This window comes from Numida meleagris, chromosome 6 (assembly GCF_002078875.1).
Source record: "Numida meleagris isolate 19003 breed g44 Domestic line chromosome 6, NumMel1.0, whole genome shotgun sequence".
NCBI classification, from domain to species: Eukaryota; Metazoa; Chordata; class Aves; order Galliformes; family Numididae; genus Numida; species Numida meleagris.
Window position 1 is genome coordinate 9,817,327 of NC_034414.1, and position 19,647 is coordinate 9,836,973.

The following is a 19,647-nucleotide window of genomic DNA, read 5'->3' on the forward strand; positions in this document are numbered from 1 at the left end:
GATGCTGAGAGATGCTTGGTTTGCTCTGTGCAGTACAGAGAGTTTGTGATGGGGCTAGGTTTGAAATTCTGCACTCCCAAACCATGCAGTGTGAGCATTAATGATGCTAATACACTCCTTTCCAACTAGTTAGGATACTTTATTTAGGCATTCACGCAACCTGAAAATGTTTTCTTTGTGAAACTCCATGCTGAGCTCCTTGCTAAGGCCTTTCAACATCTTGTTTCCTTGCCCCATGGTTGCAACCTCCCCTCCTTGTTCCCTCTGAGGCATGTGCTCACCCCATAGTGTAAGGAGGGAGATGGACAGGTCACGGCTCCATGGAGCCTTTACCAAGAAAATGGGAGCTCCATGTAGGCTGCACCTCTGCCCTTCAGCAAAGAATCAGCCCTTCTTTGGGTGTTTGTAAGCAATCTCTATAGGAAAATGTGGGCATTGTAAAGACTTTCTTTGCTGTAGCATGACAAATAGTAAAACATAGCAAATAAAAGCAAAGACTGTTATTTATTAGATTCAGAAAAATCGGGCATCTTTTAAAAGGACACAGAAGACAGTATGGGTTGTTAAAAACACAGATGGATCTACCCAAACAAACTCTGTTAAACACTTTATCTGTCCTGACCTTCTCTGAATGACCGCCAGAAATAATAGCTGCACTTAGTGGCCGCCAGTGTATATAATAGCAAAAATACTTTGCATAGTAAAAGCTTTACAACCTTTAGGGGAGAATTCCTTAAAGCTGCAGACTTATCTCAGGTTATAAAGTTATTTCCTTAGTCCTTTTTGTTGTCTAGAACAACAGGAACATTTTATTTCATCCCTTTCTTTGTCAGTAACCTTTATTTTGAATGACCATTGGGAATTACTTAATTTCCTATAAACTCCTGGTGAGAACTGTGGAGCTAGTTCAGGGTTTCTGCAGTACGCTAGAAGATATGTGAATCACACCAGGAACATTGGGGCAGGTAGCTTTTGAAAATACTCTGATGTACTTCTTCTGAATACTTTCCTACTATATGCTTAATTACAGAGGAAATTTTGCAATGCTGTTGCCAAAGCTGTTGCTTTGGAGTTCCCAGTTGCTCCTTTGCAGTGTTGTCCTGGTTGGCCAAGTACCTCAAGCCTTGATCTTGGCTGTGGGCACAGTAGAGCGGGGAAGGCTTGCTGCCGAGGGGACAGAGAGCAGCCATTCCTTTGAGTTTCTCTGGGATAGCTGATCTCACTGATGTCCTATAATATTTCTCGGCACTGTTCAGAGAAAAGAAACAACTATTAAGAGTATGACATAATCTGCCCTGGTAGGTAAGGTAGGTAAGATTAAGTCTTGGGAATTCTGAGCTCTCCTTCTGAACCCTCTCACCTGCTGTGTGACACATACCAGAAATATAGCTCCTCCCTTTCTTTCCTTTCCTTATTTTTGTTTGGTCTGTCTGGGACCCTAAATGCTCCAGGACAGAGACTATTTCTCGCTCTGTGCGTGTGCACATTTACACTTGATATAGAACAGGGCTCTAAGAGTAAAACAGAAACTAATAACGAGTCCTTTGACAAAGGCCCAGAGAAAGCGACAGTAAGAAGTAGATTTAAATTCAATACTTACTGAGGTTTAAATGGTTTAAATGGGGATGAAGTCTAAAATGAAACACTCAGGCTTTGAGCTAGTAACTGTCTATCTTGGAACCCTTGGCTTGTCTGACATGAATTTTGTTTATGGGCGTCATGGCTGAAACTGAAGGAGTTTACCAGTAATGTGGAAAAAAAAAAAAAGAAGTGAAATATCTTACAGGTCCAGTCTGTGGGCCCAAGGTACCAGAGCAGGAAATTAAAAAGATTTTACAAGGGTTTGATTTCTGCATGTACCCCAAAAGCAGCTTAGAAATAAATGATGAAGTTCAGGCTTCAAACAATGAGATGCAATGGGTTTTTATGACTGCCTAGTTAACAGGTCTCCAAGCAATAAATGACTTCACACATAATACAAGTTTCAGAAAGTCATGCCTACTGAAGTGAGATTCATTCAATAACTTGTTATTTATGGTTCTTATAGTGCCCAGAGTGTGAAAACTTAGAGTCCTTAATCTTTGCTGAGAAGAGGTTGCCATCTTTCAATACAGAAAGTGATGCTACCAGAAATAAGGAAACAACAGTAAGGTTTGAAAGACAAGCTGTGAGTTAGCCTTGGCTAGTTGTGCATGTGTGCAGTTAGTTGGGTTTGTTTGTTTGTTTTTGTGTATTTTCATTGTTGTTGATTTGTTTTCCTCAATGGGCTACTTGTGTATTTTTTTTTCTACTTGAAACTGAGTGAATAAATCCCTGTGACTATTTGCTCACCTTCAAAGATTTGTCTGAATCTGTCAGTGGCCTTCCAACATTTTGCTTTCCATAAACTGTCAGGAAGATAACAGAGAAATAATGACAATAAGAGAAAAATCTGGAAGAATAATAAGTCAGAAAAAGGAAACATAACACTCCAGTTCCTCAAACATCTGCTGAAAGTGCAGCTGACATGTATGTCCCACCCCAATTTCCAATCCCTGTCCCAGCTGAGAGCCCCTATTTATGTTCCTGGTAATTCTGCCTGTTCACCGCAGCCCTGAATATTCCCACAATGCTGTCAGCGGCAGAGGGAGAGTTTCTCTACTGCAGTCCTTTGGGGCTTACAAAGCGAGGCAGCAGATGCAAAATCAGGGGCTTCCTGGGCGCAGTGGACACTGGTGTTACTGCAGGCACAAAGGTAGCAACAGAAAATAAATAGAACGCAAACACTGGAGGAAAAACATTACTCTGCTTGTTTTAGTTTTGCGCTGGGGGAAACAACTGCAGGCATGTTTGCTGCTGGGTAGGGTATTCCTGCCTGTGAGAACAAGTCTGTTGGCTTTTCCCCTGAATGCTTGAACAGAGAGAAAGGAAGGGCTTGGACATCTCAGCGTCCCTTTGTTATAATCTCATTTTTTATAAATAAATCGGTGCGAGTGTCTGGATGAGGCTAGTCTTTTGCTGTGGATTGAAATCCAGAAGCACTTCTTTCAGCAGAAAACTTTAGGGGCTGTGAAAGATGTCTGTAGAGTCTGTGCTCTTGCAAAAGACAAAGCAAGTTCTTATTGTTGTCATATATTTTTTTCCCAAGATATTTCAGCTACTTCTCAGTAATGAATGAGTATGGGCCTCAAGGAAAGTTGCTGTAGAAAGGCATGCGTTTCATGCTCCCAAACCATATAGGTGAGCTTGAAAACGTACCCCAAGGAAAAGGTGGGCCGTGCATTTATGTAAGCATTGCCAGGCTAAGGCAGTCTCCTCTCTGGCTTCTCTTGTTCATTCTTGCCCCAGGCCATGCTCTCTTTCACCCAGAAGGCCGTGCCAGCTCAGAGACAGTAGGGATTATTCATTTTCCCGTTTCTCCAAACCAGTCGGGCCCTCAGCCTGGTTGCAGTGAGAATCCTTGTGCTGGGTCAGGGGCAGGGCAAGGAGCTGGGGCTGGGCAACAGGGCTGGCCTGGGTACACTTCAGGCTGGTGTGAGCCAGGCCAGTCTCAGGCAGTCCATAAATAAACCCACAAGTTTTACAAATGTGCAAGAGAGGCTTGAGTGAACAAGGATAAGGCAACGATGGATGTCGTGACAGTGAACTTCAGGGCAGCTTCAGCCCCTGCACATCAGTGTCTTCCTCCTTCAGGGATGACTGCAGATGACCCCATCCTTCCCAAAAGAGATTTCCTGTTTCTCTGTCCCTCTGCCAGATCTCATCCCCTGGACTGTATGGGGCAACCTGGTGTGACACAGACCAGCAGTCTGTCACTTGGTGGGCCACAGCCCCAAACAACCCTCCTCTGCAGCACTCACCCCTCGAAGTCAAGAGGCACTGTTGTGGGAAGAAGCTAGACACCCATGAGGTGGGAAGACTTAACAGCTTTTAAGGATAAAAATCTCTGTGTCCCTTCCTGAAATATTTGGGACTTCCAGGAGAAATCTATTCCAGCACAACTAGAAAGTTCAAGCAGGTCTCAGACCTGACCAAAGGTCAGGCTCCAGACAGAAAAACTGACTAATTCAGATCAGAAGCATAAATATGTAAATACTTGCAGGAAGTCACCCCACAGGCATGTCTCTGTTAACTTTGAGGAGCAAAAATGGAGCAGAGTGTACTTGTACACAAGTGCAAAGGCTTTCAGAACAAACAATGGTATTTTCCTAATCTCATGGACGGAGATAGTTTAGGACTGTCCTTGTTATGATCAGGGAGTACTGACGCTTGTCCTCCTATTTGAATCTGTTGTCTTGGATGTCACGAGCTCATGCTAGGAAACAGCACGTTTAGCAGTTACAAGGCAGCCTGATCCCAGTCTCTCAGTGCCTACCTAGAAAAACTATATTAGAGATGCTTTTGATCTTGTAGCTCAAGTTGTGAAAATTCAAATAGGAGATAAGTGGCAAGATTTTAGTAATAAGAGTAAGATATTATTTCTCAGCTCTGTAGCAAGGTCAAATGGAGAAGAAAGAGCGCTAAAATTTTTGACAGATTAATAAGGTGAAGGCTCATTCCCTATTTCTTTTTGTTATTATTATCATGTAATAAAAGTAGGATACAATTCTCACAAGCTAATAATAGTAATGAGGCCTGACTGGGCTCACATGCTTGCTGCTCCTTTCCAGTAGCTGCTATATCATAAAACTTGTAAAATTTGTCAACCTGTAGGTTAAAAGGTAAAAATGCACGTTGAGACAAAGAGGGAAAGTGTGCTCGGCAAACAGATAGTGAACTTTGGCCAGTAAAGGTTTCCTTTAACTTCCCATATCACAACAAAACTCCACAAAAAACAGTGAGGTGAACTTGACGGCAGATGCTTGCCACAAACCATTTTTTTGAGGGAGAGTTTACTGTGTTCAATCTCTAACTGATCTGTACCTTTTCTTAGGACAAGATGCAGAAGATCCAGCTGTATGTTCTTTTGGTCATATCTGGCTTAGTCCTTTATTGAGCTAGAAGTTCAACTCTTTGTCTCAAGCTAAAGTTTTTCCCCGTCAGCTGTGCACCAAAGAGATATTTAGAGATACAACCTACTGAACCTGCTGGAATGTGCAAGAGCTTGTAGATCTTCTGTTTAAAGCCAGGAGGAGTATGAATGACTGTCATTTCTTCTAGAATGTTTTATCCAAAGATCTTTAAATGCTTTCTGAAGATGGTCAGGATAATTGTGCTGTCTGACATACTGAACACAAGCTAGGACATTTCTTCCACTAATTCCTGCAGTGAAAGAAATCGTCACTTGTATGATTGCCCCACATGTAATCATGCCCCATATGAAGAGTTTATTCTACAGCAAGAACATCAATTTCTGATATAAGTAACTAGAGAGATTTTCCATTTCCTCCAGTGAGAGTTGGGTCGCCCCCCTTTGAAACTGATTCAGAATTTACATACCACTCCTGTTTTACTTAAGGGACAGTAACCTGCAGCTGCCTTCATCTTTTATAACAAGAAGCATCCTCTACAGTCTGATTCTCTGCTACCTTCTCTGCAATCACTTTCCTTTTGTGAGACTGATTTTTCTCTGTCTGCTTGTACTATGAAATACCACTACATAGAAGCATGCGTACTTAAAAAATCTCAAAACTCTTAAACCCTCCATAAAGTATGTGATTATTTGTCCTGATGTAGCTCCAATTTCTTAGTATTCTGCTTCCTTTCTTTGTTGTAATCTTCTTTGCGTAGGATGTTTTGTATGCAGCCCAGTCCTTCAAGATGCAGAGTGCCTTGTCTTACCATCTAGGGGCTAGCATTGAAAGTGTTTAATGCGATGTGAAATTGGTGGTTCAAGGTAATTAGCAAAGGTCTCCCTAAAGATTTTTGAGAGAGAATTTTTGCACTTTGTTCTCTCTTCTCAAGAGATACTTGTATTTTGTACCACTTAGAGTGGTACCAATCTGGCTTTCCGATTCTGCGATGACTGATGCCTGTGGGAGAGCTGTGTCTTGAGAGTACTTCAAATGTATTTTCTCAGGAAATGTGTCAGGTGGAAGAGACAGCCTGAGAAACAAAATTAACTTGCTAAGTCTGTCTTGTTTAAGATTTCATGATTCCATAGAAAAGAAACAGTCATGACTTTTTTAATATGCAGTAAACTTTGATGGCATTTATTAATATGCCACATTACAAGAAGAGTATAATAAGCTTGTAAAATTTTCCTTTTCCTTCTTTCCTCCTGCTCCTCCTTTCCAGTGATGTTTAGTCAGGTGACTTCATGCTTTGACCAAAGCTCTTTTTCCAACTTCTGATTTGTGCAACAGAATTCTTTTCCCCTTCCACTTTCCCATGAAAAGGAATGGCGTAAGAAGAGTACTGCATTGTCTGGTAATTTTCTTCTGGATTGCTTACTGGTGGGATAACCATATGGCAATAAGTTGCAACATTTTCTCAATTTGGCCTCTAGCTTCCAGCAAGAGGATTTAGATAGATGATTCTCTTTTTATGGCTTTTGAATAAGAAGGATTAAGGTGTTGGGATTGTTTTTCCTTTCCTTTGTTACTATATAGGAAAATTCTTCATCCTGCCTTACAGCTGCCATGTTGTTAATACTGCAGCGATTGCCTGTGAATCAGAAACCACCAGTGTGAATGTTAACGATGACTTGTGGGAATGAAGGTCCCAGTGTGGAAAGAATAAATAGTCAGCACTCCTCTGGAGCACCTAGGCCAGAATCGCTTTTGTTATGGAGTTATGTTAAGAAACTGTCCTTCAGATAGGGTCTGGTTAACTTTGTGGGCACTAAGGATAACTTTCCCCTCTGAAACGTTGTGTTTTCTTTCAAACATGTGACATAACGTCAGGTGAATGACGTGTCCAGTGAAGGATTTCTTGCCAGAAATCCCATGTGCTTGAGCTTTGTGAAAAGTAGAATTGAACGTCAGTTGCTTGAAAAGCCAAATTCTCGTTCTGTGGGGCACTTTGCATGTCTCTTTCTCTGGGGGCTTTTGTCTGCATCTCTTTTCATGCCACTAGTATCATGGAAACAAAAAAATAGTGTGTTGGTTAAAACCACATTCCCCACATTCAAATCTTCTCTGTTCTCTTTTAAATCAAAGATTTCAAAGATATTCTCTGAGAGAGAGGACTCTGGACAGAGTGTCTGCAGCTATTAGTTTCACGCAATGCAATCTTGATTTGTGTCATAAGCCAGGGTATTAAAACGTTACCTGAAGTTCTGTGATGTTTTTTCTGGTAAGATGGCATATATTTGCCATGTCAAAAATAAAAGCTTTTCTGTGCACGCGCCTCTGAACAAACTTTCATGAGAGAGCAATGAAGGGACAGGCAAGAACCACCAAGGACTCTCACTCTTTCTGCTCCATGCTGCCCTGCGGGCTCGCAGTGTGCTGTCAGGAGATGTTCACATACTTACAGTAGGGCTGCTAGTGCAACCACGTATGTAGGATGAGATAAGACAAAGTAGGGGAGGGTGCTGAAAGCTTATGCTAAAGGGGTTGTGGTCAGAGAAGAATTTATGGATGAAGATGTTGCCAGCTCAATTTTCTATAAAATACAGCGAGGAGGGACTAGAAATGGGCCGTGGAAGGTGATGCAAACTTTTGGGCAAGTCTCTTCTGTGAGCTGTACTCATTGACACAGCAGTTCTAGCTCCATGAGTTAAAGACAGAGAAAACAAGTCCAAAAAGTGGCTTGTGACCACTGTGTTTACAATTAAAAAATCACTTTCCTGGAATCGTCGGTAGCATGGAGGACTTAGTTTTAGAGTTCTCTGTAACTCACCATTGGCAGTCCATAGAATCTGGTGCCACACTGGTAAGAAGCAACAGCACTGTTTTAGCCAGACAGGTGAGGCCATATTATCATTCTCTTACGTGAATTTCAGTCTCATCTTTTCTTAGGCTGCACTGCTCTAGATTATACCTGAAGTGTGACTCTTCTTGCAAAACAAGATTTGTGTTTGACTTGTTTTCATGGGGAAAAAATGCACTGTTTGAGGGGTATGTGGGATAAGTTGCTATACTCTTTGAGTTGTAAGCATAGCCAAAACAATCCTGTGAAGGATATTTGAGCTGATGTGATATAGAAAATATGTAAGTCCTTCTTGGTTTGTGTCCCCTTTCCCTGCAGTGTTATCGCTGAGGCCTTGTTTGCACTCTATGAGATATCGCAGAGCTGGCTTGCAGAATACATGTCAGCACTCAAATTTGGGGAAACACTAACTCCTGACTTTCTTTCACACTTGGTGAATGCACAGTTAGGATGCATAGAGTGGATAGAGTGACTTCTGCATCAGGCTGCTGCTACATGTTTTCCAAACCAGATATCTTACAAGAGAGCATCCTTGAAGCTGATGGGCATGTTGCAGTACCAGCGCTCCCAGTTTGATGGATCAGTCACCTGCACTGGGAAATGCACTGCTCCTTGATAATATTTTTCTTTTGTTGCATTCCTCTGCTACGTAAAGGATTGTCACCTGCTTCTGGATTCAGTTAGCTCACTGCTAACTGACTAACTAGCCCTAGTGAGGCCCCACCTCGAGTACTGTGTCCAGTTTTGGGCCCCTCACTGCAAAAAAGACATTGATGCCCTGGAGCATGTTCAGAGGAGGGCGACGAAGCTGGTGAGGGGTCTGGAGAACAGGCCTTATGAGGAGCGGCTGAGGGAGCTGGGATTGTTCAGTCTGGAGAAGAGGAGGCTCGGGGGAGACCTCATCGCTCTCTATAACTACCTGAAGGGAGGTTGTAGTGATCTGGGGGTCGGCCTCTTCTCTCTTGTAACTAGTGACAGGACGAGGGGGAATGGCTTCAAGTTGCGCCAGGGGAGATTTAGGCTGGACATTAGGTAGTACTACTTTTCTGAAAGAGCGGTCAGGCACTGGAACGGGCTGCCCAGGGAGGTGGTGAAGTCACTGTCCCTGGAGATGTTCAAGAAACGTTTAGATATAGCGTTGGGAGACATAGTTTAGTGGGGTTGTTGGTGGTAGGTGGATGGTTGGACTAGGTGATCTTGTAGGTCTTTTCCAACCTAGCTCATTCTATGATTCTATGATTCTATGATTCTATGACTGCTGATACTGGGTAGTAAATGTTACAGTACGTCTGTATTAACCAGAGAGAGGAGATCTCTCGTTTTTTTTAGGGAGCATAAAACAGCCATAGCAGTATTTGTTGAAATACGGGTAGCAGCTAGGTCTGAAACGTTCAAAAGTGGCTGCTGAGCTTGAATTGGCTCTAATGAACTTGGCTTACCATATTTTTCACATCAATTATATGTGGAGTATTCCATTATCTCTATGTTCCCCTCTGCCATGGTCACATTTACACTAGAGAATTCCGTTTTATTTAGTGTCTATGAGCAGAGCTTTCTATTGACAGATCTCAGCATAAAAAAAAAAAAAAAACATCATAGCCTGAAATATGCATGAATAGATCTGTCCATATTTCCTGAAAAGAAGGAATCATAGAATCATTAAAGTTAGAAAAGACCTCTAAGATCATCTGCAGGACCTGACACTTGGTCTTGTTGAACTTCATCCCATCGGCCTCAGCCCAGCGATCCAGCCTGTCTGGATTGCTCTGTAGGCCCTTCCTACCCCCAGGCAGACTGACACTTCACCCCAGCTTGGTGTCGTCTGCAAACACTGAGGGTGTACTCAACGCCCTCATCCAAAGCAGCGAAGTTGGATATTGATCAGAGGTGCAGTATTAGCTGTGTGCTTTAAGCCAGTAACTAAAGAGTCATGACTCTTAGTTTACTTCTTTCTTACATATTTACTTCAAAAAAATAAATCACAATGCATGACATTACTCTGGCTTTTACAGGTAAAACACACTCAACTTTCCATGAAATAGGTACAGACCGATCTCATTTTAAATATCTCATTGATTATTCTAGAGAAAGGTCAGACTTAGCAACAGAAAACTCAGGAAGTTCATAGCCCCCTTTCAAGTCAAGTATGCAGCCACTCCATCCTAAACTTACTGATTTTCAGGTACAGGTATTTACAGATTTACCTCAAGAATCAGGTATGATCAGGACTGCTGCTGTAGTTTGGTATCTGCACCTACCACGTTGGCCTGATCGAATTAATAATGAACATAGAGGCGATAAGCAAACAGGTGTAGCAATTATTAAGGAGTGTTCTCAATTTTATTGCAAGGCACTCGAGCCTTTATTTTTAATTTGGTTTTAAATAGAACATCAGCAGAAAAATATTACATCACAGTTTAGATTCAATCTGAAATTAAGCCTGAAAAGAAAATAAACAGGAGTTTATAAAAATGGCAGTGATTTCCATCATGATTGCCTTTCATTCAAGCACAGGTATAACAGCTGAGCCTGTGGAGTTTGCCATCTCTCTGCACAGTCCCAGCGGCCTGGTGTAGCTGTGACAGGAGGAAAAATGGTAGTGAATTCTGGCTGCTGTAAATGGCTGAGTTCAGTGTATTTAACTAAAGTTAAATTAAACCATTAAGAGTTAATAAATGCATTAATAATATATTAAAATTAACATTTATTGACTCATTCGGAAATTACAGTGCCTCCTTCCATAGTGCCATATAAAGTCTTGAAGGATTCTCTGTAATTTGCTTTATCCCTGAAGGGCTTCTAGGCAAGCACAAAGTATTCAAATTTCAGATGCCGAAACATGCCTTGCTGACAAAGAGAGCCAACTGTACAGCCATTCACGCAGCTTTCTTTCCATAGCAGTCAGGTACTCGTGGTTTGAAGCAGCTGTCACATCTTGTCTGCATACTTGTGGGCAGATCAGATGAAAACAGAAGTCTCAAAAGGGACTAAAAGTCTCTTTTTAGTATGCACAAAAATTTATTCTAAGGTGGTTTCTAACATAGCACAATTACAATGTGTTTACATCTCCGTACTACAAATCCTTGGCACACAGGTCATCCCCTCCTGTCAGCCTCCAAGTCCTTGCCACCAAAGCACGCAACCTTTTCACAGAAAAGTACATCAAAGACATCCTACATAATAAAATAATGGCTTTTTTTTATCTGGCTTTGTTCCTGGACACCAGCTGACCTAATGTCAGGCCTGTGGGTTGGATCAGTTGTCCTCCTGAGGTCTCTTCCCACCTCAATTATTTTATGGCTCCATATCACTTTGCCTGAAATCGGAAAGCAAAAATTTATCCAGAAGCAGATGCACAAGCTTAAAAATGTCAGTGACAACAAATTAAATTTTCAGTCCTGGTCACATGAACACAGTGCCAACCAAAAGAAAGCAGTGCTATGAATAGACAGATCTCCTGGCCCCTCAGTAATTGCAGGCCTTATACATGAACACACAGAGACATCCTTTAATCTCTAATAAGCAGTGGGTTACCAGTGACAGTTTCACTTCTCAAACATTTCTTTTTCAGTTTGGCTTCAGTATTGAGTTACAAGCACAAAGGTATTTCTTGCTTCATGTTTTCCCTGGCCGGAAGGTTGTCCCATACACTTTCTGCAGTCATCTTCTGTCATGCCCCCCCAGCTCCCCCTGCATCTGATGCTGTGCCTCTCAATGCAGCTTTTGTTCACTGTGCCTGTGTTTGCACGTACCCGTTCCTGACTTGGGGCACTTTTTCACGGCCACAGCCACACAGTCAGATTGCTCCATCACCACGTTCTCTTCTGTAGCAACAACACACGATTTTGTTTTGAAATGTTAATGGAGCAGATCTAGCTAGAAGCTGCAAAAATGAGTCATTTGGTTTGAGTCAGAAGAGGAGAAATCCAGCTCTTTTCCCCCAGTTTTAACAGCCTGGATTGGGTAAATCAGAATCAAGCGGTAACAATTTTGCATAGGTAGAAAGAAGATGCAGCGTTGTCGTGTCTGTTCTTCAAGAGCTGCTTTGATGATGATGTAGCCATTCCATATCTGAAAAGATTCATCAGGTTCTAAACTTGCAAAGGAAAAATGTCTCTAATTTCCTATCATTACTGATAGACTCATGCATTAATAATGCTGTATGACATCATGTCATTTCTTTTATCATCATCAAAACTGCCCTGGTATATTAAAAATGAAAATATTTTGAAAATATTCTGTGACCATTCTGTTGCTTTACTTTGTGCACTTCACACATCTTGGAGAAAATAAACCATCTTATTTACTTCACATTTCTTATCAGCTAGAACAGTTGGGACAGCTTGAAAGGAAAAAGTGGAGTGGGCTTGTTTCCAGGATAGGGCTTTATTTTTATTTTCATTTACTGAATATGCTTTTCATGAATAATGCCCTTTTGAGAGGATTGGAACTGTATGGCAGAGATTTAAAGTTCCCTTAGACCCATCATTTCTGAAGGTGAACTTACAGAATGTTAAAACCTCACACTGAAGTGGGAGATGTATATCCTTCCTAATGGGGAATCCTTCCAGCTGTGGAAGGATGCTTTGTACACGTAAGAATTTGGTTTCATGGGTCTTCCAGGCTTTCTAGCATCAGCATGAGGGAGGGGAGTATGCCATTCTAGGTGTTTGGGGCTCACAGTGAGTGTTTTCTGCGTGGTCAGCCTGTGACGTCTCGCAGGGAACCATTTTCTGGGGCTGAATTTTGCCAAACGGATGTGCAGAGCCTTACCACACACAGCGGAGGAGCTGACAAGGGCAGTGGTGTTGATCTGCAGGATGCCATGGAGCAGGGTGCTGCCACGTGCTGTGCTCAGCTGCTCCCGGCCCCATCTGCCCCCCGGGAGAGCTCTGAAGGAGAGCCCAGTGTCCTCCCCTGGCGTGGGAATAGCGCTCAGAGAGGATGCAGGGGCTGATTTACGTCACAGCACTGCGTGTAAAGCAGCAAGTTACAAAAGGGCATTCTATAGAAAGGGAAAAAATATTAACCAAATGTTAGAAGAATGTTTGCCTTCCTGCTTTTAGCTCGACATGGCTCTTTTTTTAGTCAATCATGTAAGAAGACTGAACTGGTTGCAGTTAAAAATGCCACAACGTCATTAAAGTGAGCTTGAGAACCACGCAGGGAGCCTGCACTGCTCCTCACAGCTCTTCTGAAGCATACTGTTATGTTTGCTATCGCCCACACTTGTAGCACCAAAGCATGAGTCAATGGCAGCACACTGTATGCTCTAAAATGATGTATTGCTCTAATTCTCTGATTTTTCTGTATAAGAAACCTGTGTCAGGCTATGTAAATTATGAAAACGCACTGTAATTGACAGATCTTAAATCAAATATCAAATAAATTAAACAAAGCAGCAAACAACAGGGTAAAGAGACATGCATTTACTGCTCCCCAAACTTCTCTCTTCCTCCTCTTATTCTCAGTTTTCCCCTTCAGCAATCTTCAGAAGTTAATCGCTGACAGGAACAAACAGGCAAAACCTTTCTTCTGGCCCTGGCATAATCTATAAGCAGAAGTGCTTCTGAGAGTTATTCCAGTAGAAGCCTGATGCCCCCTAAAGTTTCCAGGAAGACTTGCAGTGAAGAAATAGAAAATTCCCCTCATCATTCTCAAGCAATAACAGCTCTGAAGTTATTAGTTATTTATAGTTCTTTGTGGCTACATTAAGCACAGCAGAAGTTTGCACTGTGAGAAAATTAGCTCGGTCATGCTGGGCTGGGTAACTGTCCAAATTTCTGTCATCCTCTGCCTGCAAGAAGGAAACACTATTATGCAGCCCAAAATCAAAGCTCTGTAACAGAGAGCATGCCTCTGTTCCCCTGCTGCTAAAACTGGCGTGGTAATGAGTTTCCTTTATTTTTAATGTTTGGAAACCATGTGACTGTAAAAGGGAATCAGATTCAGTAGCTGGAGGGATGGTATATGCTGTACATTTTCCGTGAATGATATGAAGCCTTAACTTCATGGGTATTTCAGAGCACTTTTCTGAGCAGGGTTAATACTGTTATCATGAGAGTTGGTCACAAAGTCCATCAAAATGTATTGCAGTAAAGTATGCTGCTGTCACACAAACATACAAACTTTGGAACACAGGTTGCTTTTACTAACGACCCTTTGAACAATTATTATTGTGTGGTTGGTTTTTTTGGTTTTGCTTTGTTTGCTTATCTTGTTTTTATCTGATTTAATCATTTTTCTTTGGGACACTGTTTCAATTTTTATTTTTTCCTTTCACTGTCTCTTGTGTGTGTGTCAATGCTTGACATGGAAACATCGGTGCTGTTAAGGCGGTCAGACAGCTAAGTACTGCAGTTGCTTTGGGTGTTAGGCCTCATTCAAAGTGGCTATCGTATACTGGTGTTGGGAAGGTTCAGCCCCATCTTCCTGATCAGTCTCTTGGGCTGCCATGATGGAACAAACTGATTCTCATCTTTCAGCTTTCGTTCCATGCCACCTGGAGGCGGGCAGGGGAGGAGCTACCACACCTCATGGTGCAGGTGGGGTGCGGGCTGCAGCGCAGCCTGGGTACTTGAATTCAGAAGTGATAGCCCAAAGGCATCTCGGGAAATGCGGGCAGCATGTGCATTTCAGCACGCTGAGTTGATCAGCAGGCAGTGCGTGGTCTGGATGAAGACCAAGCTCTGCTCACACAATCGTTCCTTTCTCCTCAGCACCCTCTCAAGCTGCTCACACGCCGTGGTGGCCCTGCTGTACCCCTTCTCCTGGCAGCACACCTTCATCCCCGTTCTGCCCTCGTCCATGATCGACATCGTGTGCTGCCCTACGCCCTTCCTGGTGGGCCTGCTCTCCAGCTCTCTGCCCAAGCTGAAGGAGCTGCCTGTGGAGGAGGTAGGAGATGGCTGGCACCAGAATTGTTTGCCAGGGCTGAAGCTGGCCTGGCCCTGGAGAGAGCCTGCTGCTTGCTCCTCGATCCTGAGGACAGAAAGAAGTGAATGTTGACTGGGGCAACAATTACGTACAGTGCTAATATCCCGATTTCTTACGTTTGTGTTGTACCTGTCGCAAGGAAGTCATGAAATGCCAGCTGCTATGGCACTGGTTAATGCTAATGGCAGTTGTGCATGCATAGGCAGGAGAGAAAATAAAACTTTTAAGGTTTTTTTTTTTTTTTTCTTTGTGAGGAAGGGTAACTTTTGAGACTTTGCTAACACTACAATGGAAATGAAATGAGAGTTGCACTTCAGTTGTTCCAGTAAAACACCACCAAAATCCTCAAGGCCATGCTCTTCTTTCTTACTCCTACCGTTTTCCTGTCATTTTCCTATGATTGTGTGTGTGTGTGTGTTCATTTTCAAGGCACTCTGTGCTTCAGGCTTTTGTAAATCTCTGCTGTTTTCCTCCCACGCTCCTAACATTGCTCTCCCACATCTTCCCAGCGCCTTCTCACAGCTTCACTGCTTCATTAGCATTGGCATGTCACACCCTTGCCCTCCAGAAGCCCCACTGCCTCAGACAGCACCGTTTTTTTTAACTCCCTCCCTCAGATACTTTTCAACCACACATTAGCAAAAATTAATAACATGCTAGGGTGTAAAACAAAAAAACAACCTACCTCTTCTAATTTTTGTACGTATTTACAGATCTATGTGAAATTAGACTTTAGTTCTACAAAAATAACTTCATCTTCCTCTTTTGTAACCTCCTTTCTAACTGTTTTCACAGTGGAAATTTGATTTGTGATGAGGCTTGAGACCATTCAGACAATCCTTCTCTGTTAGAAAACAGACACAAATGAATGTTTTCTGTCTCTTAAGATATATTTCACCATAATGTTTTCTTTCTTCAGGCTTTGATGGTTAATCTGGGATCAGATCGATTCATCAGACAGGTAAGTATAGCTTGAAATGTTGTCACATAGTTTAGCAATCTGTTTAGTCCTATCATACTAGGCTGTTTGTTTTAAATCATAGATGTTTGATGGGAATTATGCAATGGGCAAGACACATTTTCTGTTTTACCTCAAATTAGTACTACTCTCCTCAGGAACGCGAAAGGGATTGAGGCTGTTAAAGAAACCAATACCTGTATTGGCAGTACAAAGCAAACGTTCAAAAACAGCATTACGTTAGCAAGAATACTCAGTTTGGGGTGAAAATGACAAAAATTGCAAAGAAGAGAAGTCTCTGAGTGAGAGGAAATATGGGGAATGGCTGAGAGTGGTGGGAGAAGAAGGGTTGTGAACAGGGAGATAGTAATGTGGCACTCGGTAATTACAGAACTAATCACCGGTAGGCAAGGTGAGTAAATTTTCTTGTAGGATTCCCTGGAAAGTATGACTGTGAATATTCTTATGAATATTCCTCTCTCTGCTTGCTTTTTCTGAACAAGCATTAAATAAATGAAGAGAGCAATGGGGCAGAAGCCCAGAAAACAAGATGCCCTAGGACATAAGTAAAAGCAGCTACCAAGAATTGAAGTTGCCTAAAAGCAACTAGAGCAGCTGTGTGTACATGTGGCAGCTCTTCACATGATGTATATTCAGTAAAACAACTATTTGGACTCTCTGTCATGTGAAGAGCTGATTCCAAGCATACAGATCTTTGCCTTGCTCTTTGGATTATCTTTTCTGGCTTTAAACTCATTAAGAGTGACAAGAAACGTTTAGAAATACATGATAGCTGCACACAGGGTTTTATTATTTCATTTACGTAAGCATGACAGTAACTGATGGAAAGTGCTTTTCTTATGAACCTTAAACTGTGCAAAAGTAATTGCTGTAGTTACTGCACAAGATGAATGTGTTCTAAGGATGTTTTTTTTTCCTCTGTCAGATGGATGATGAAGACACGCTATTACCTAGAAAGCTGCAAGCTGCTCTGGAGCAGGCTCTAGAGAGAAAGAATGAACTGATAAATCAGGATTCAGATAGTGATTCAGATGATGGTAAGCTCATTTGAAAACTCATAAACAGGCATGTAGGTAGCATTCTGACTTTCTACACAGGGGAAAAAAAGATGGGACTCCAGTACTCAAATACATTTTGCAGTATCAAAGATAATCTCTGAATGCACAGGGAATGGGACTGATAGCATCAACACACAGCGATACCTTAATCAGCAATCTATTTTGATATCTTTGTAAGTGAAACATACTTCCACGAGTAGTTTTAAGCCTTTTATCACACAGAGGTTGCAGTTAACTTGGCTCTGATTCAATCCAGAATAACTTTATGTGCTGAGGGGTGTGTCTGAGTTCAGAGCTGCTGTTGGCTCTCGGTGTCTTCAGGGAGAGCAGCAGGAACCTCAGAAAGTGGTTTCAGTGCTGGAGGGGCTAAACTGCCTTGGAAGGTTCACATTTCTTTCCAGCAATTACAAAAAGAGCCCAGGCTGAATGTAACCGCCTGTGGTTAACAGGTACAAGGGAGGACTCTATTCAGCTTCTAAAATTCATTTCTACTCATCTCTGCTTTACATATCTAAAACTATTTTAATATCTCAGTAGTGGCGAAAGCCTAAATTGTACAACATATACTTTTGGATCTGTTTTTGGTGTTTAGGTTTATTATCCTCCAAGCAAAAATTTTAATTCTCAGAGCTGCACAGAAGTTCGTCAAGTAAGGAGTTATTCAGATTTAAAATAAGAGGTATCACTTTGATGCTGCACCCACAAAGTTTTTAATTTCCTGAGCTGTCTCCTGAGGATTTGTATTTCTTGTTGATTCTTGGTTACAAAACACCAGTTACGTAGACAGACAGCTCCTGATGATAAAGCCGCTACCTGACCTACATCCAGGGCTGCAAAGGAGCTGCACAACTCCTTTCTCTTATCACTATAGCATCAGTAAACCCCTAGACGATGGTGCCCAGCCCGGGGTGGGGAGAATGCCGAGAGCCGCAGCAGCTGATTGTGGTGTCTTATTGCTGCCTTGTTTTGCAGAATGTAACACCCTGAATGGATTAGTGTCTGAGGTTTTTATCCGATTCTTTGTGGAGACAGTTGGCCATTATTCCCTGTTCCTAACCCAGAATGAAAAAGGAGAGCGTGTCTTCCAAAGGGAGGCATTCCGTAAATCCGTGGCCTCCAAGAGCATCCGCCGCTTCTTGGAAGTGTTCATGGAATCCCAAATGTTTGCTGGTTTCATCCAGGACAGAGAACTGAGAAAATGCAGGGCAAAAGGTAAGGGTGCAGACCGCTTTGTGCCGCGGCGGGGGCAGAGCTGAGGGGCGGCGAGAGGAAGCAGCATCAGAGGAAGGGGGCGGCGGGATCCCGCCTGACAGCGCTTTCCGGCTCAGTTTTCTCCCCTCTTCCGCAGGTCTCTTTGAGCAGAGGGTTGAACAGTATTTGGAAGAGCTTCCGGACACTGAACAAAGTGGAGTGAACAAGTTTCTGCGAGGCCTTGGTGAGGAAACTCTGTAGAAGTATTTTTGGAATTTATTTTCATGTGACTTCTTTATTATATTATTGGAAAAAAAAAAAATTGAGGTGAAATCAGATAACCAAACGGAGGTTTTGATATGGGATGGGAAATAACAAAAGAACACAATGAAAACATACTTAAAGTCATACTTCATTATGGTCTTTGTGAAACGTTTTCATTTTCAATTGGGAAAAAAAAGCCTGAAAACATAATTGAAGAAAAAAAAACAAACTTGACTACTAAGTATTGTGTTAGCTGGCTCTCCCTGCTGGTGTTAAACAACAATTGCATTGCAAATTACACCCATTCGTTAAGTAACTTCTGATTGCAGCTGGCTTTTCTAGTATGTGAAAAAGTGACGGGTGGTGCATTTTCTTTAGGAAATAAAATGAAGTTCCTTCACAAGAAGAACTGATCCCTTTCTGCTGAACCACCAACCCAAAGACTACGTATGACACTGTGCTTGGGACACCTGCAGCTCCAGACCTGGATGTGGGAGAATAAAAAAAGCTGACTGCAGCTTTGAGTGATTGCCCATGCTGTTACAGAGTGTCCGTGTATTTGGACAGAATTTGTAAATACTGTGCTGTAAGCTTTTGTAACTGATTTTGTAATGAGCAAAGAAAACTGTGGTAAATATTTGTATATTCCTGAGAATAACAGGTGCTTTCTTTAGTATGAGTTGAGTTATGCTTGGTGCAAAGATGAGTAGCTGACTGCGTGCAGCTCTCAGCAGAACCACTGACTTCAGGGGATGTTTGTGAGAACTACACTGATGCCTGAGTACTGCGGTAACGAATGGACCTGTGGGTCTGTGGGAGAGGTTGTGTGTGCGAGGGCTGGCTTCGTGTGGCAGAGCTGGTATATTTTTTTCCTAATTTTCTTTCTCATTAATTTTAAAAACGAAATAAGAACGTAACTTGATAATGAGGTACTTGGTTCACAATACAAAGCTTCCACTTGGTTTGAACGCTGGTCAGTAAACTCCTTGTAATCCATTCTGCACTAAGACTGCTAACTGTGAGGAGAGCTCCATTCTTTGACATGCAAGCTGCAACGTATAGGTACAGTACGTCCTTTCCTCATGTATGTATGTATGGTTCCCAATAAACCGTGTAAATATACCTGTTTTATAGTCTTTGTGTACTTCTGATGTTGAGTGGGTACAGAACCAGAGGAACTTGTGAATGTGAATTTGCAATTAAAATACAAAATGGTTGTTACGAATCTGTCTTTCAGTAAGTTTGCTATTTCGTGACATAGCGTTTTTAATTCTACTTAATGTTTTTAACTAGAGCTAAGGCATTTTATATCACTGATTAGTTTTATCCTAACAGAAGCATCTCTTGAAATGTTTATTTTTTCCTTCAAGTGGGCCAGCAGCAAATCCCTTTCTGTCTTTGTAAGTACCGTACTGCTCCTAGACT

At 42.1% G+C, this 19,647-nt stretch overlaps 1 protein-coding gene across 13 annotated transcripts in view; it reads left to right on the top strand.

The window, feature by feature from the left end:
* The window catches only part of ST5 (suppression of tumorigenicity 5), a 158,276-nt gene extending 138,829 nt beyond the window's left edge, over positions 1-19,447 (top strand). For all 13 annotated transcript variants that reach the window (XM_021402310.1, XM_021402306.1, XM_021402305.1 and 10 more), the window contains 6 exons: positions 14,514-14,691; positions 15,650-15,691; positions 16,635-16,746; positions 17,740-17,979; positions 18,116-18,202; positions 18,601-19,447. In XM_021402310.1, coding sequence (XP_021257985.1) covers positions 14,514-14,691; positions 15,650-15,691; positions 16,635-16,746; positions 17,740-17,979; positions 18,116-18,202; positions 18,601-18,635 — 694 coding nt within the window. In that variant the 3' untranslated portion in view covers positions 18,636-19,447. The remainder of the gene's footprint in view (positions 1-14,513; positions 14,692-15,649; positions 15,692-16,634; positions 16,747-17,739; positions 17,980-18,115; positions 18,203-18,600) is intronic.